This window comes from Coregonus clupeaformis, unplaced genomic scaffold, assembly GCF_020615455.1.
Source record: "Coregonus clupeaformis isolate EN_2021a unplaced genomic scaffold, ASM2061545v1 scaf1045, whole genome shotgun sequence".
NCBI lineage: Eukaryota > Metazoa > Chordata > Actinopteri > Salmoniformes > Salmonidae > Coregonus > Coregonus clupeaformis.
In genome coordinates, this window is record NW_025534499.1 from 113,079 (window position 1) to 129,645 (window position 16,567).

The following is a 16,567-nucleotide window of genomic DNA, read 5'->3' on the forward strand; positions in this document are numbered from 1 at the left end:
ATCTGAAACCAGATGTATTTTGTGTATCTGAGTATATACTGTAAAGCATCTGCTTATAATTATTTGTTTATGTAATATATTTTAATATTCTGAGTGTACAAAACATTAGGAACACCTGCTTTTTCTGTGACATAGATTGATGAGGTGAATCCATGTGAAAGATACGATCTCTTATTTATGTAAGTTGTTAAATCAACTTCAATCAGTGTAGATGAAGGGGAGGAGACAGGTTAATTAATGATTTTTAAGGCTTGAAACAATTGAGACATGGATTGTGTAAATGTGCCATTCAGATGGTGAATAGGTAAGACAAAATATTTAAGTGCCTTTGAACGGGGTATGGTAGTAGGTACCAGGCACACAGGTTTTTGTCAAGAACTGCAACGCTGCTGGGTTTTTCACGCTCAAAAGTTTCCTGTGTGTCTCAAGAAAGGTCCACCACCCAAAGGACATCCAGCCAACTTGACACAACTGTGGGAATCATAGGAGTCAACATGGGCCAGCATCCCTGTTGGACGCTTTCGACACATTGAAGAGTCAATGCCTTGACGAGTTGATGCTGTTCTGAGGGTGAAAAGGGAGGGGGGGGGCAGCAACTCAATATTAGGAGGGTGTTCTTAATGTTTTGTATACTCAGTGTATGTTTTTTGCTTTATGTAATGGCATATATTTTATTGCTTCATGTAATGTATTTTTTCTTTTGAAATATAGTTTTGATATATTTTAAAATGTAGTTTCATGGGGATTTATTATGTTTTCCAGAATCTCTAACCAAACTCTGAGATCAGCCTCTCCAGTACCCAGTCATCTGTCCATGAAGAGTGACTTCTCTATGCATCAACCTATACATTTTAGTGATGAACCAGTGACCTTTGACCCTAGGTAAAATTGTATCATATTACTATTGAAGATGAGAATCTTCAAGATCTGAAACCAGATGTATTTTGTGTATCTGAGTATATACTATAAGGCATCTGCTTATAATTAGTTGTTTATGTAATATATTTGAATACACTGAGTGTACAAAACATTATGAATACCTGCTTTTTCCATGACATAGATTGACAAGGTGAATCCAGGTGAAAGCTATGATCTCTTATTGATGTCACTTCATGTAATGTATTTTACCTATTGAGATATAGTTTTGATATATTTTAAAATGTAGTTTAATGGTGATTTATTATGTTTTTCAGAATCTCCAACCAAATTCGGAGATCAGTCTCTCCAGTACCCAGTCATCTGTCCATGAAGAGTGACTTCTCTATTGATCGTCCTATACATTTTAGTGATGGACCAGTGACCTTTGACCCCAGGTAAGTTACTGGTCAGAATTTATGATATTACTATTGAAGAGGAGAATCTTCTAGATCTGAAACCAGATGTATTTTGTGTATCTGAGTATATACTGTAAAGCAGGAGGGGGCTTTGTGTGTTTTGTCCAATCAGTGTATATTTTAACATGTTGTTTCATAGTGGTTTATTTATTCCCCCCCCTTTTTTATTGATATAACACAGATACAGTAGCTCTTGTGGAAACGAGACAAATCCAATCGCCTTGATACTAAATCAAAACATCATATGTTTTGCAAAAATCGCTCTGCCAGTTGCTGGTTGCTAAAATTCTAATTGTTCACGTTATTTCAGTTTATGTGACAAAACAAGCAAGTATAGTGTAGAGAATCATTGTATCATCAAAACCGATATGAAATATATTTTCCATAAACAAAAATATTGTATTTTCAACTGGTGTACAAAACCGAAATTAAAAGACGCAAAACCGAAACTTACGACCGGGAAGCAAAGAAATAGCTCACATAGAACAGATGTACCGCTTCCTAGACCTGCTTTGAATGCCAGATCTTACATTTCTATATGAATTTGGTCGGGTCACCCAAAAAGTTACATATTGCACCTTTTAACCTTTATTTAAGGCAAGGTAGTCTGATTGAGACCAAGGTCTTTTTAAATGGAGACCTGCATGACAAGACCAAGCAAGAACACAATAAAAGTAATTACAGCAATTACACAATAAAAGTAATTACAGCAATTACACTACAAGTAATTACAGCAATTACACAATACAAGGAAATACAGCAATTACACAAAAGTAATTACAGCAATTACACAATAAAATGAATTACAGTAATCACACAATACAAGTTAGAGAGACAGATGCTACAATCAAGGCAGGAAACACAAAAAGAAAAATACAAAAAACACCAATGATAAAAAACACCATGATAAAAAACACCATGATAAAAAACCCCATGATAAAAAACACCATGATAAAAAACCCCATGATAAAAAACAACCACATTCCTCAGTGAAGAGGTCCTCTACTAACAATCTGAATTGACCGAAAGGCCCCCATGCATCAAACTGTACGGTATTTTGAAGATTGTTCCATAAGTGAGGTGCAAAGAAATGAAAAGCTGTTTTACCCAAATCTGTAGTGACAGAAGGAAGGAGTTCTCCATCTAAATCTGTAGTGACAGAAGGAAGGAGTTCTCCATCTAAATCTGTAGTGACAGAAGGAAGGAGTTCTCCATCTAAATCTGTAGTGACAGAAGGAAGGAGTTCTCCATCTAAATCTGTAGTGACAGAAGGAAGGAGTTATCCATCTAAATCTGTAGTGACAGAAGGAAGGAGTTATCCATCTAAATCTGTAGTGACAGAAGGAAGGAGTTCTCCATCTAAATCTGTAGTGACAGAAGGAAGGAGTTCTCCATCTAAATCTGTAGTGACAGAAGGAAGGAGTTATCCATCTAAATCTGTAGTGACAGAAGGAAGGAGTTATCCATCTAAATCTGTAGTGACAGAAGGAAGGAGTTCTCCATCTAAATCTGTAGTGACAGAAGGAAGGAGTTCTCCATCTAAATCTGTAGTGACAGAAGGAAGGAGTTATCCATCTAAATTTTACATTACAGGTTTTTTTTGTATTCTGGTTAGCCATATACTATATTGTTAAAATTCCATAGGTGTTATATTTAACATTTTAGCAGATGCTCTTATGCAGAGCAACATAGGGCAATTGATTGGGAACCACACCGGCCAACATAGATCTACACATTCTAGATCTAAACATAGAAAATGCAACATAGAAAATACTACACAGAAAATACACACCCTGACTCAACAAATACGAGTCCCCAGAGTCAGGGCGTGACACATGCTTATTTCTCTGCCTTCAAGTTGACTATTTTTCAAAAATGGAATCTATGGCATTATTGAGGATGCTTAAGAGAGAAGCTTATACTATACTAAATAAAACAAATGATTTGAACAGTGCAGAAAGTGTGGTTTCGCAAAACTATTTTCTAAATAGTGTCTCTTCAACGGGATTCGAACTCATACCCCCACATCCTGGAATGTTCCATAGTTCCCTACTCTACCAGCTAAGACACCAGTCAGGTGAAATTATTTGTACAAAATCCTAACTAAATGTATAAGTATGGTATCCAGTAGCGGTCGGTGTATGAAAGCAGCTTAATCGAAGAAAGCATCGGAACCACGGTGAAATCAGTGGGATCTCGCATTTTGCAACACACGGTTTGAAAAAGCATGTGATCAAACGAAGCTTCGGACATCATTGATGACGTACTTCTGATAATGTGATACACGCATCGGCACATTGATTCGAAGTTAGCTGCTTAGCGATTTCAACGCATGCCTTGGAGCTTCAGTATGAAACGTAACATCACTAGATCACTGAGGAGAGAATTGAGAACCACTGACTTAGTCAACCGTTCTCAATTGACACAAGGCCATACGTGAGTCGTTCACAAGACACAGTCACTGGCCATAGTCCTACATAACTGTGTTTATTAACAGTCATTGCATAACACAACACATTAGATAAACATCAATGGCATTCACTCACTGTTACACAAAAAGAGCTTTGAACAAACCACAAACCACACACATATTCTAATGAGCCACTGCCCCTGTCACGGTCGTTGACTGAAGACACGGACCAAGGCGCAGCGTGATAAGCGTACATACTTTTATTTAACGTACTTAACGACAAAAACAACAAACAAACGATACGTGAAGTCCTGAGGTTATAACACAACAAACCTTTACGGATCAAGATCCCACAAAGACTAGTGCAAAACAGGCTGCCTAAGTATGGTCCCCAATCAGAGACAACGAGCTACAGCTGCCTCTGATTGGGAACCACCCTGGCCAACATAGATCAAACGATCTAGAACAAAAACATAGAAAAACTAAACATAGCAAATCCACACCCTGGCTCAACATTTAAGAGTCCCCAGAGCCAGGGCGTGACAGCCCCTACATTTTAATTATCACTAAAACGCAAATAACCCTTTTTGTGAACTGCAAAGAACCATTGAATGGCTTGAAGGGTTCTTTGAGTCATTATGGTTCCACATAGAACCATCACCCTTCCCAAAGAACCCTTGCGGAACCCTCTTTTCTTAGTGTGTACTTTATATACTTTTGAAGATTTCTACAATCTGAGTTCATATAGTTTAGTAATACCACTGTGGACATGTTTCTACAACCTTCTGAGTTAATATAGTTTAGTAATACCACTGTGGACATGTTTCTACAACCTGAGTTCATATAGTTTAGTAATACCACTGTGGACATGTTTCTACAACCTGAGTTCATATAGTTTAGTAATACCACTGTGGACATGTTTCTACAACCTTCTGAGTTCATATAGTTTAGTAATACCACTGTGGACATGTTTCTACAACCTTCTGAGTTCATATAGTTTAGTAATACCACTGTGGACATGTTTCTACAACCTTCTGAGTTCATATAGTTTAGTAATACCACTGTGGACATGTTTCTACAACCTTCTGAGTTCATATAGTTTAGTAATACCACTGTGGACATGTTTCTACAACCTTCTGAGTTCATATAGTTTAGTAATACCACTGTGGACATGTTATCCATTCCAGAGGCTATTACCACACTCAGAGAGCAGAGTATTCTGTTCCCAGCTGTCTGTCTATGATCAGTATTAACATCTACAATCCCTCTCTCCTGTATCTCTGTAGTGGAAGGTCTACTCTGTTAGAGGATCAGTATTAACATCTACAATCTCTCTCTCTCCTTTATCTCTGTAGTGGAAGGTCTACTCTGTTAAAGGATCAGTCCATGTGTGCAGTGTGTCAGCAGGTGCTGAGGGATCCAGTCTCTATCACCTGTGGACACAGGTTCTGCAGACAGTGCATCACCAGATACTGGGAGAAACCTGCTCCTTCAGGAGACTATGACTGTCCTCAGTGTAGAAAGAGATCCAGAACACGTCCTGTACTACAGCAGCTGAGTCAACCCAATAAAACAAGAGGCTCTGAAAACAGTAAGACCACTTGCACACGTGGGCCAAGTCAATACCTTAATATGATTTACAGTAGGTAACTACAATATTATGAGATAATAGAAGTTACTGTAGTTGTGGAAGGCCTACTTTTCATCCTGTCAATGAATGTTTCTGATACACATCATTTTTCCTCTTCCCTTGTAGTGGATGACAGCCTGCAGAGAGCTATAGTAAACCATAAAGACAGTCTGAAAAGGAGGTATGAATGTGTGATAGAAGGCATGGAAAAAGCAGGGAATCAAACTCCCCTCAACAGTATTTACACAGAGCTCTACATCACCGAGGGAGAGAGTGAAGGGGTTAACAATGAACATGAGGTGTGGCAGCTAGAGACAGCATCCAGGACACCAACCTCACATGACACAGCAATCCACTGCAATGACATATTTAAACCCTTACCAGGCCAAGAGAGAAGCATCAGAACTGTGCTGACGAAGGGCATCGCTGGCATCGGAAAAACAGTCTCTGTGCAGAAGTTCATCCTAGACTGGGCTGAAGAGAAGGCGAACCAAGATGTGGATATCATATTTGTGCTTCCTTTCCGGGAGCTGAACTTGATTAAAGATCTCCAGTACAGTCTTCTCAGACTTTTAAATGGCTTCCACACAGAACTAGACATAGGCAATGCAAAGAAACTCACTGCCTGTAAAGCTATGTTCATCTTTGATGGTTTGGATGAAAGCAGACTTCCATTGGATTTCCAGCACAATGAAAAGGTGTCTGATGTCACCCAGACATCGTCTGTCGATGTTCTGCTGACAAACCTCATCATGGGGAATCTGCTTCCCTCTGCTCTCCTATGGATAACCTCCCGACCAGCAGCAACCAATCAGATCCCCCCTAAATGTGTTGACCAGGTGACAGAGGTACGAGGGTTCAATGACCCACAGAAGGAGGAGTACTTCAGGAAGAGATTCAGTGATGAGGACCTGGCCAGCAGAATCATCTCACACATAAAGACATCAAGGAGCCTCCACATCATGTGCCACATGCCAGTGTTCTGTTGGATTTCTGCAATAGTCCTTGCACACATGTTGAGTACAGACAAGAGGAGAGAGATGCCCACGACTCTGACTGAGATGTCAATACACTTCCTGCTCATTCAGACCAGCCTGAAGAACCAGAAATATCATGGAAGAGATGAGATGGATCAACAGGAGCTCATGGAGTCAGATAAGGAAATTCTTCTGAAGCTGGGGAAGCTGGCGTTTGAAAATCTGGAGAAGGGTAATCTCATGTTCTATGAAGAAGACCTGAAAGAGTGTGGCATTGATGTCAAAGAAGCCTCAGTGTACTCAGGAGTGTGCACACAAATCTTTAAAGAAGAGTCTGTGTTATTTCAGAGAGTGGTGTACTGCTTTGTTCATCTGAGCATTCAGGAGTTTCTCTCAGCTGTCTACATGTACCATTGTTACACAACCAAGAACATGGATGCACTGAAGCCCTTCCTCAAGAGAAAGTCTAGAGCTGCATCTGAAGAGCTAACCTTGCATGAGCTGCTGAAGAGTACCGTGGATAAAGCCTTGGAGAGCAAGAACGGACACCTGGACCTCTTTGTCCGCTTCCTTCATGGCATGTCACTGGAGTCCAATCAGAAACTCCTACGAGGTCTGGTGACACAGACAGAAAGCAGTCCAGACAGCGTCCAGAAAACAATCCGATCCCTTAAGGTGATGCAGAGGAAGAACATCTCCCCTGAGAGGTGCATCAATCTCTTCCACTGTCTGATAGAGATGAAAGACCATTCAGTACAGGAGGAAATCCAAGCGTACTTGAGGTCAGAGAAGAGATCCAAAAACCTCACACATTCTCAGTGTTCAGCACTGGCCTACATGCTACAGATATCAGAGGAGGTTCTGGATGTGTTTGACCCGAAGGTATACAAGACATCAGAGGAGGGTCGTAGGAGACTGCTCCCAGCTGTGAGAGGCTGCAGGAAAGCTCTGTAAGTATTCATGGAAATATCCCACACCAAATACATTGTAGTTACAGCAGCATTTTCATTGGCTGACTGGCTCTGTAAGTACTCATGTGACTATCCCTCAGACCAAACTTTACTGTATGTAAGAACAACAATATTTTCATTGGCTGACTAAACTTTCTATCAGCTGAAAAGTCTTAAACTGTAATACAAACGGATCAGAAAAGTTGTAGCATTGAGACATCTATACACAGTGTTCACATTATTAGTGCAGGGGTAACTGTAAGCAGGAAAAGCTAAATGTAACATTTTAATACAACCTGTCCCTCATGGTATTTACTCTGTTGACAGACTCACTGGCTGTAAACTCACAGACACATCCTGTGAACTGTTGGCCTCAGCTCTCAGTTCAAACCCCTCACACCTGAGAGAGCTGGATCTGAGTAACAATGACCTGAAGGATTCAGGAGTGAAGCTGCTCTCTGCTGGACTGGGGAATCTCCACTGTAAACTGGAGACTCTGAGGTCAGTATTCCTGTAGTTGGTCAACAAGTGATAACTGTTCACCAGATCCACATGTGTTTACCAGGCACACATAGTCCACACCATATGTGTTTGGACAGTGAAGTTTACCGTTTTAAATTTGGCGCTATGCTCCATAATTTTTTATATGAAATTGTTTCATATTAGGCGACCGTACAGAATGTCACTTTTTATTTGAAGGTATTCACACATACCTGTTTTACTGTTTAGAAATGAAAGCACTTAATGTATCTAGTTCTCCCATTTGAAAAAGTCATAAGTATTTGGACAAATTAATTTAGTCCAAAGTTTAGTATTTGGTCCAATATTCCTTACCTGCAGTGATTACATCAAGCTTGTGATTCTACAAACTTCTTGAATACATTTGCCGTTTGTTTTGGTTGTGTTTTGGATTATGTTTTTCCCAATAGAAACTGAATGGTGAATAATGTCCTGTCATTTTGGAGTCACTTCACTTGTATTGTCAGTAAGAATAGAAGATGTTTCTGAACACTTCTACATTACATTTACATACATTTTAGTCATTTAGCAGACGCTCTTATCCAGAGCGACTTACAGGAGCAATTAGGGTTAAGTGCCTTGCTCAAGGGCACATCGACAGATTTTTCACCTAGTCGGCTCAGGGATTAGAACCAGCGACCTTTCGGTTACTGGCACAACGCTCTTACCCACTAGACTACCTGCCGCCACATTCATGTGGACGCTACCATGATTATGAATAATCATGAATGAATCGTGAATGATGATGAATGAGAAAGTTACAGAGGAACAAGGATCATACCCCCTCTGTTATTGGTAATGGTGAGAGGTTAGCATGTTTTGTTGTAGCCTCTGTAACTTTCTCACTCATTATTATTCATGATTCATTCATGATTTTTCTTAATCATGGCATTATCAGGATTCATTCAGTAGTGTTTAGAAACATGTTATCTACTCACTTAGACAGAAAATTACTCCAGTCATCATCCACCATTCAGTTACTATTGGGCAAAACATAACCCATAACACAACCAAAACAAACTGCAAATGCAACCAACGAGTTTGGGACCAAATACTCAACTTTGACTACTTTAATACACTATAAGTGAATTGGTCAGAATACTTTTGACTTCTTCAAATAGGCTTCTCTGTCAAAATAGATATGGTGTGGACTGTATACTCATACAATCTAAATCTGATACCTCACCGTCTGTCTTTTGACTGATACTGCTTTTTAAACTGCTCTGGTCAGTCTACTCAAATATCTGTACTATACATGTTTCTCTCTACAATCAATATATGATAATTTCTACAACATAATAAAGTACTTTCATTTCTAATCGGGAAAATATACAGTGAGGGAAAAAAGTATTTGATCCCCTGCTGATTTTGGACGTTTGCCCACTGACAAAGACATGATCAGTCCATAATTTTAATGATAGGTTTATTTGAACAGTGAGAGACAGAATAACAATAAAGAAATCCAGAAAAACGCATGTCAAAAATGTTATAAATTGATTTGCATTTTAATGAGGGAAATAAGTATTTGACCCCTCTGCAAACCATGACTTAGTACTTGGTGGCAAAACCCTTTTTGGCAATCAGAGGTCAGACGTTTCTTGTAGTTGGCCACCAGGTTTGCTCAGATCTCAGGAGGGATTTTGTCCCACTCCTCTTTGCAGATCTTCTCCAAGTCATTAAGGTTTCGAGGCTGACGTTTGGCAACTCGAACCTTCAGCTCCCTCCACATATTTTCTATGGGATTTAGGTCTGGAGACTGGCTAGGCCACTCCAGGACCTTAATGTGCTTCTTCTTGAGCCACTCCTTTGTTGCCTTGGCCGTGTGTTTTGGGTCATTGTCATGCTGGAATACCCATCCACGACCCATTTTCAATGCCCTGACTGAGGGAAGGTCCCTTTGATGCGGTGAAGTTGTCCTGTCCCCTTAGCAGAAAAACACCCCCAAAGCATAATGTTTCCACCTCCATGTTTGACGGTGGGGATGGTGTTCTTGGGGTCATAGGCAGCATTCCTCCTCCTCCAAACACGGCGATTTGAGTTGATGCCAAAGACCTAGTTTTTGGTCTCATCTGACCACAATACTTTCACCCAGTTCTCCTCTGAATCATTCAGATGTTAATTGGCAAACTTCAGACGGGCCTTTATAAGTGCTTTCTTGAGCAGGGGGACCTTGCGGACGCTGCAGGATTTCAGTCCTTTCACTGCATAGTGCAGGGTTCTTCAATTCCGGTCCTGGAGGGCCGAAACACTTCTGTTTTTTATTTCTACCTGGTAGTTAATTGCACTCACCTGGTGTCCCAGGTCTGAATTAGCCCCTGATTAGAAGGAGATGATGAAAAACAGAGGTGTTTCGGCCCTCCAGGACCGGAATTGAAGAACCCTGGCATAGTGTGTTACCAATTGTTTTCTTCGTGACTATGGTCCCAGCTGCCTTGAGATCATTGACAAGATCCTCCCGTGTAGTTCTGGGCTGATTCCTCACCATTCTCATAATCATTGCAACTCCACGAGGTGATATCTTGCATGGAGCCCCAGGCCGAGGGATATTGACAGTTATTTTGTGTTTCTTCCATTTGCGAATAATCGCACCAACTGTTGTCACCTTCTCACCAAGCTGCTTGGCGATGGTCTTGTAGCCCATTCCAGCCTTGTGTAGGTCTACAATCTTGTCCCTGACATCCTTGGAGAGCTCTTTGGTCTTGGCCAAGGTGGAGAGTTTGGAATCTGATTAATTGATTGCTTCTGTGGACAGGTGTCATTTATACAGGTAACAAGCTGAGATTAGGAGCAATCCCTTTAAGAGTGTGCTCCTAATCTCAGCTCGTTACCTGTATAAAAGACACCTGGGAGCCAGAAATCTTTCTGGTTGAGAGGGGGTCAAATACTTATTTCCCTCACTGTACATGTTTCTATCTAGAAGCAATAATCTGATAATTTCTAATAATGATACATTAATATATTAATAGATATGGCAGGTTTCAGGACACTGATGTATCTGAATATGTTGAAAAAATATACTGCCACTATTTTGGCCACCAAAGAATAGCAGTGTGGTTTTAATATGATTTGACTCTTTGCAGGCTGTCAGGCTGTCTAGTCACAGAGGAAGGCTGTGCTTCTCTGATCTCAGCTCTGAAGTCAAACCCCTCACACCTGAGAGAGCTGGACCTGAGCTACAATCACCCAGGAGACTCAGGAGTCAGACTGCTCTCTGCTGGACTGGAGGATCCACACTGCAGACTGGAGAAACTCAAGTATGTAGAGGGTTTATGTCAATGTTCATATCAGACATGTTGGAGTTATCAGGCTAGTTAAGACAAACATTCTGACCACCACTTGGACTAAGTTATATGCTGACTGTGTGTGTGTGTGTGTGTGTGTGTGTGTGTGTGTGTGTGTGTGTGTGTGTGTGTGTGTGTGTGTGTGTGTGTGTGTGTGTGTGTGTGTGTGTGTGTGTGTGTGTGTGTGAGAGTTCAGGTGTATCCCTCAATGACTGTCTGTTCTTCTGCTTACCGCTACAGTGTGGAACATGGTGGAGAGAACACAATGAAACCTGGACTTAGAAAATGTGAGTGTTGACTGCTGTGAAGAATATGACTAAGAATAAGTCTTAATTCAAGTGAAGTCAAAGTCAAAGACCACCATCATTACTTACTTGGTCATATTAAATATCAGCTGTAGTTCTACAGAAGCACAAATCAGGGACACCAAAGTTTACAAAGAGTTGCTTTGACAATGTGTGTGTCTGTGTGTGTGTGATGTGTTTGTGTTACTTTAGAAATGTGTGTGTGTGTTCATGCATGCATGCATGAAGGTGTGTGTGTGTGTGTGTGTGTGTGTGTGTGTGTGTCCAGTGTGTGTGTGTGTTCAAGATGTGTGTGTGTGTGTGTAATTAATGGGAATAAGTGTGTTTTATATTACCATACATTATAACATATGATCATTCAACAAGTCTCAAGTTACCTTAACTTCTCCTTTTGATACCTAGAAACATCTACATTAAATGAATTAGTGAAAAGCGAGTTAACATTCTAAAGTGAATGATGATGATTTCTAATATTGTGTCTGGTTTCATCCATCAGATGTCTGTGATCTCACACTGGACCTAAACACAGTACACAGATTCCTCTCTCTGTCTGAGGAGAACAGAAAGGTGACATGGAGGAGAGAGGAGCAGCCGCATTCTGATCACCCAGAGAGATTTGAGGTCTGTGGACAGGTGCTGTGTAGAGAGGGTCTGACTGGGCGCTGTTACTGGGAGGTAGAGTGGAGTGGGATAGGGGCTGTTATAGGAGTGGCATATAAAGGAATCAGCAGGAGAGGAGGGGGTAGTGACAGTAGGATTGGATACAATGACAAGTCCTGGAGTCTGGACTGCTCTGACAACAGTTACTCTGCCTGTCACAATAATAAGTCCACTACCATAGACGTCCGCCCCTCCAGCTCCCACAGAGTAGGAGTGTATCTGGACTGGCCAGCCGGCACTCTGTCCTTCTACAGAGTCTCCTCTGACACACTGACCCACCTGAACACATTCCACTCCACATTCACTGAGCTCCTCTATCCAGGGTTTAAGGTTTGGGAGTCGGTGTCCCTATGTTAAATACACACTGGACACACACACACTGGACACTGTACACACACACACACACACTAGACACACACACACACACACACACACATACACTGGACACACACACACACACACTGACACACTGGACACACACACACACTGGACACTCACACACACACACTGGACACACACACACACATACTGAACACACACACACTGGACACACACACTGACACACACTGGACACAAAAACACACTTGATACACACACACTGTACACACACACACACACACACACACTGAACAAACACACTGAACACACACACACCAGACAAACAAACACTGGACACACACACACACACACACACACACACAGGACACACATACATTGATCACACACACTGGACAAACACACACACACACACACACACTGGACACACACACACACACACTGGACACACACACACACACACACACACTGGACACACAAACTCACTGGACACACACACACACACACACACACACACACACACAGGACACACACACACACACACTGGACACACACTGGACACACACACACACACACACACACTGGACACACACACACACACACTGGACACACACACACACAGGACACACACACACAGGACACACACACACACTGGACACACACACACACACACACACACACTGGACACACACAAACACACACACACACACACTGCACACACACTGGACACACACATACGCTGGACACACACACACACACACACACACACACACACACACACTCACACTGGACCCATACACATACACACTGGACACACACACACTGGACACACACAAACACACACACACACACAGGACACACACACACACACACTGGACACACACTCACACACACTGGACACACACACACACAGGACACACACACACACTGGACACACACACACACACACACACACACACACTGGACACACACAAACACACACACACACACACACTGCACACACACTGGACACACACATACGCTGGACACACACACACACACACACACACACACACACACACACACTCACACTGGACCCATACACATACACACTGGACACACACACACTGGACACACACACACTGGACACACACTCACACACACACACACACAGGACACACACACACCTGACACACACACACACAGGACACACACACACTGGACACACACACTCACACACACTGGACACACACACACACTGGACACACACACTCACACACACTGGACACACACACAGACACTGGACACACACACATACACACTTAAACACACACTCACACACACTGAACACACACACACACACTGGACACACACACACTGGACACACACAAACACACACACACACTGGACACACACACATACGCTGGACACACACACACACACACGCTCACACTGGACACACACACACATACACACAGGACACACACACCTGACACACACACACACAGGACACACACACACTGGACACACACACACACTGGACACACACACACACACACACTGGACACACACACACATACACACTGGACACACACACCTGACACACACACACACACACAGGACACACACACTGGACACACACACACACACACTGGACACACACACACTGGACACACACACACTGGACACACACACTGGATACACAAACACAATGGACACACACACACTGATCACACACTGAACACACACACGCTGAACACACACACACACACACACACACACACACACACACTGGACACACACACACTAAACATACACGCTGGATACACACACACACTGAACACACACACGCTGAACACACACACAATGGACACACACACAATGGACACACACACACACACTGGACAAGCATCCACACACACACACTGGACACACACACACATACACACTCACTGGATTCACACACACACACACACACACCCACACTGGACACACACATCCATACACATTGGACACACACACACTGAACACACACACACACTGGACACACACACACACTGGACAAACACACACAGGACTCACACACACACACACACACTGGACAGACACACACTGGACACACACACACTGGAAACACACACACTCACACACTGGAAACACACACACTCACACACTGAACACACACACACACACTGACACTCTACACACACACATACTGGACACACACACATTGAATACACACACACACAGGACACACACACACACACACACTGGACACACACACACACACACACACACACACATGGACACACACACACACACTGGACACACACACTGAACACAACCAGCCCTGCCATTTCTACCTGTCCTGATCTAGTGTTTCACCCCTGACCTCCTCACACCGTCTCACTGTCCATGTCTGCTTTTAGCTCCCACCTCTACTTCACTGTGTTATAATGGACCTTATGCTTGTTATGTCACCTCTGTAACCAGTTATCAAACATACTGACCTTTCTGACCCTATCCCATGGCCCTACTTTCTACAACTGAACATTTAAATTCCTCTATGAGTTTTGTTTAGTGTCCATTTACTTATCTATGTATTTGTTGTATATTGGGGTTGTGCTGCAGAGCATCATGGGGGTTTGTATGTGTTGAGATGATCACGTTCCAGATAAATGGTTGAACTGATTCCTGTCTCCTGTCTCATCATTATTGAATTGTTATACAGACGTGGTTATGAAACCCACGAGACATAACAACAGATTGGCGATGAGTAAGTCTGAATCTACAGGAACTATTCTGTCTGGAAGAAGTGGGTTTTTACAACTGTTTAAAACAGTTATTTTCTGTGGTCCAGTCTAGGCTAATATTAGCACAGTGTATTGCTAGCAGAGGCAAGTGCATAGTCGAGCTAGCTAAGAGAGAGTTAGCATCGTCATGGACGGCAGAAAAGGACTTGAGACGGACGTTGGAGCGGGAAAACAACGTGATTAAAAGGGAGCAATATACATTTGATTAAAGGAAAGGACATTTATTAAACTGTGACAAAACGTTTTAATTAAAACTGCCTTTATGAGCTAACTTAGGAGGAAACGTCAGTGAGTGAAGTGAATGAAGATCACGTGACTGAGGAAAATATTGCTGTGGTTGAGGACAGTCCTGAAGTGAGTGACAATCAGGAGCTTATTGAGAAATGTAAAATGGCTGGAATTGTTGGAAACATTGGACAGTTTGATGAAAGTATTGAGTAGTGGAGCTCATATACAGAACGGTTTGAATATTTTGTTCTTGCAAATTACATTGATGAGGACAACATTGTGCCTACATGTTTTAGTGTAATGGGGCCAAAGACATGTAATTTACTAGGCAGCCTGCTAGAGCCAGACTGCAACGTGTATGCTGGGAGTCAGGAAGCAAGTACAGGAAGTGAATTTAATAATACATAGAACAAAACAAGAAACAGGAGTAGCGTACAGACATGAAACACTGAAACAGAATCAATAACGCCTGGGGAAGGAACCAAAGGCAGTGACTGATATAGGGGAGGTAATCAGGAAGGGGATGGAGTCCAGGGGAGTCTGATTGGTTGCAGGGGGCGTAACGATGGTGACAGGTGTGCATAATAATGAGCAGACTGGTGACCTGGAACGCCGGAGAGGGAGTATACGGGACACAGACAGAACAGGTAATAAGACGTGTGGGGATATTGTGGAGATACTTCAGTAGAATTTACCTGGTCCTGACTTCAATTCAACTCTGTCTGGGAAACCGCCCCTCAGTCTCTCATCTACTCTGAGCTCAGATGGGGAAACATGAGAAGAGTTTCATTCCAAAACGCTACATATCACTTTTCAGAAGTTTTGGTAAATTAGCCTTTATTGTTTTAAAGAAATTATGAAAGAGATTGGTGTGTTTTTTCACTATCTAATCATGGTATGGGGTTGTTCAATGACAGAAATGTATTTGTTTAAAATCTATCACTTGATGCTTTCATTTCAGAGAGACAAATAATCATGTTTTTTTGCAAAATGCTATATATCTGCCTCACTCACAGAGAAATAAGTAGTACTGCTAGGTTTTACACAGTAATAATATATCTGCCTCACTCTCAGAGAAATAAGTAGTACTGCTAGGTTTTACACAGTAATAATATATCTGCCTCACTCTCAGAGAAATAAGTAGT

The 16,567-nt window shown here is 42.1% G+C and overlaps 1 protein-coding gene across 2 annotated transcripts; it reads left to right on the forward strand.

Moving 5' to 3' along the window:
• The first annotated feature begins 5,249 nt into the window (after nucleotides 1–5,249).
• LOC121570350 (NLR family CARD domain-containing protein 3-like) lies at nucleotides 5,250–7,305 on the forward strand. 2 transcript variants are annotated; one of them, XM_041881805.1, is made up of 2 exons: nucleotides 5,250–5,335; nucleotides 5,501–7,305. In XM_041881805.1, coding segments are annotated over exons 1-2 (1,806 nt in total). In that variant the 5' UTR covers nucleotides 5,250–5,334. The 2 variants fall into 2 exon arrangements, with proteins under 2 accessions (XP_041737739.1, XP_045073314.1); XM_045217379.1 differs by having other exon boundaries at nucleotides 5,277–5,353.
• Nucleotides 7,306–16,567: the final 9,262 nt, after the last annotated feature.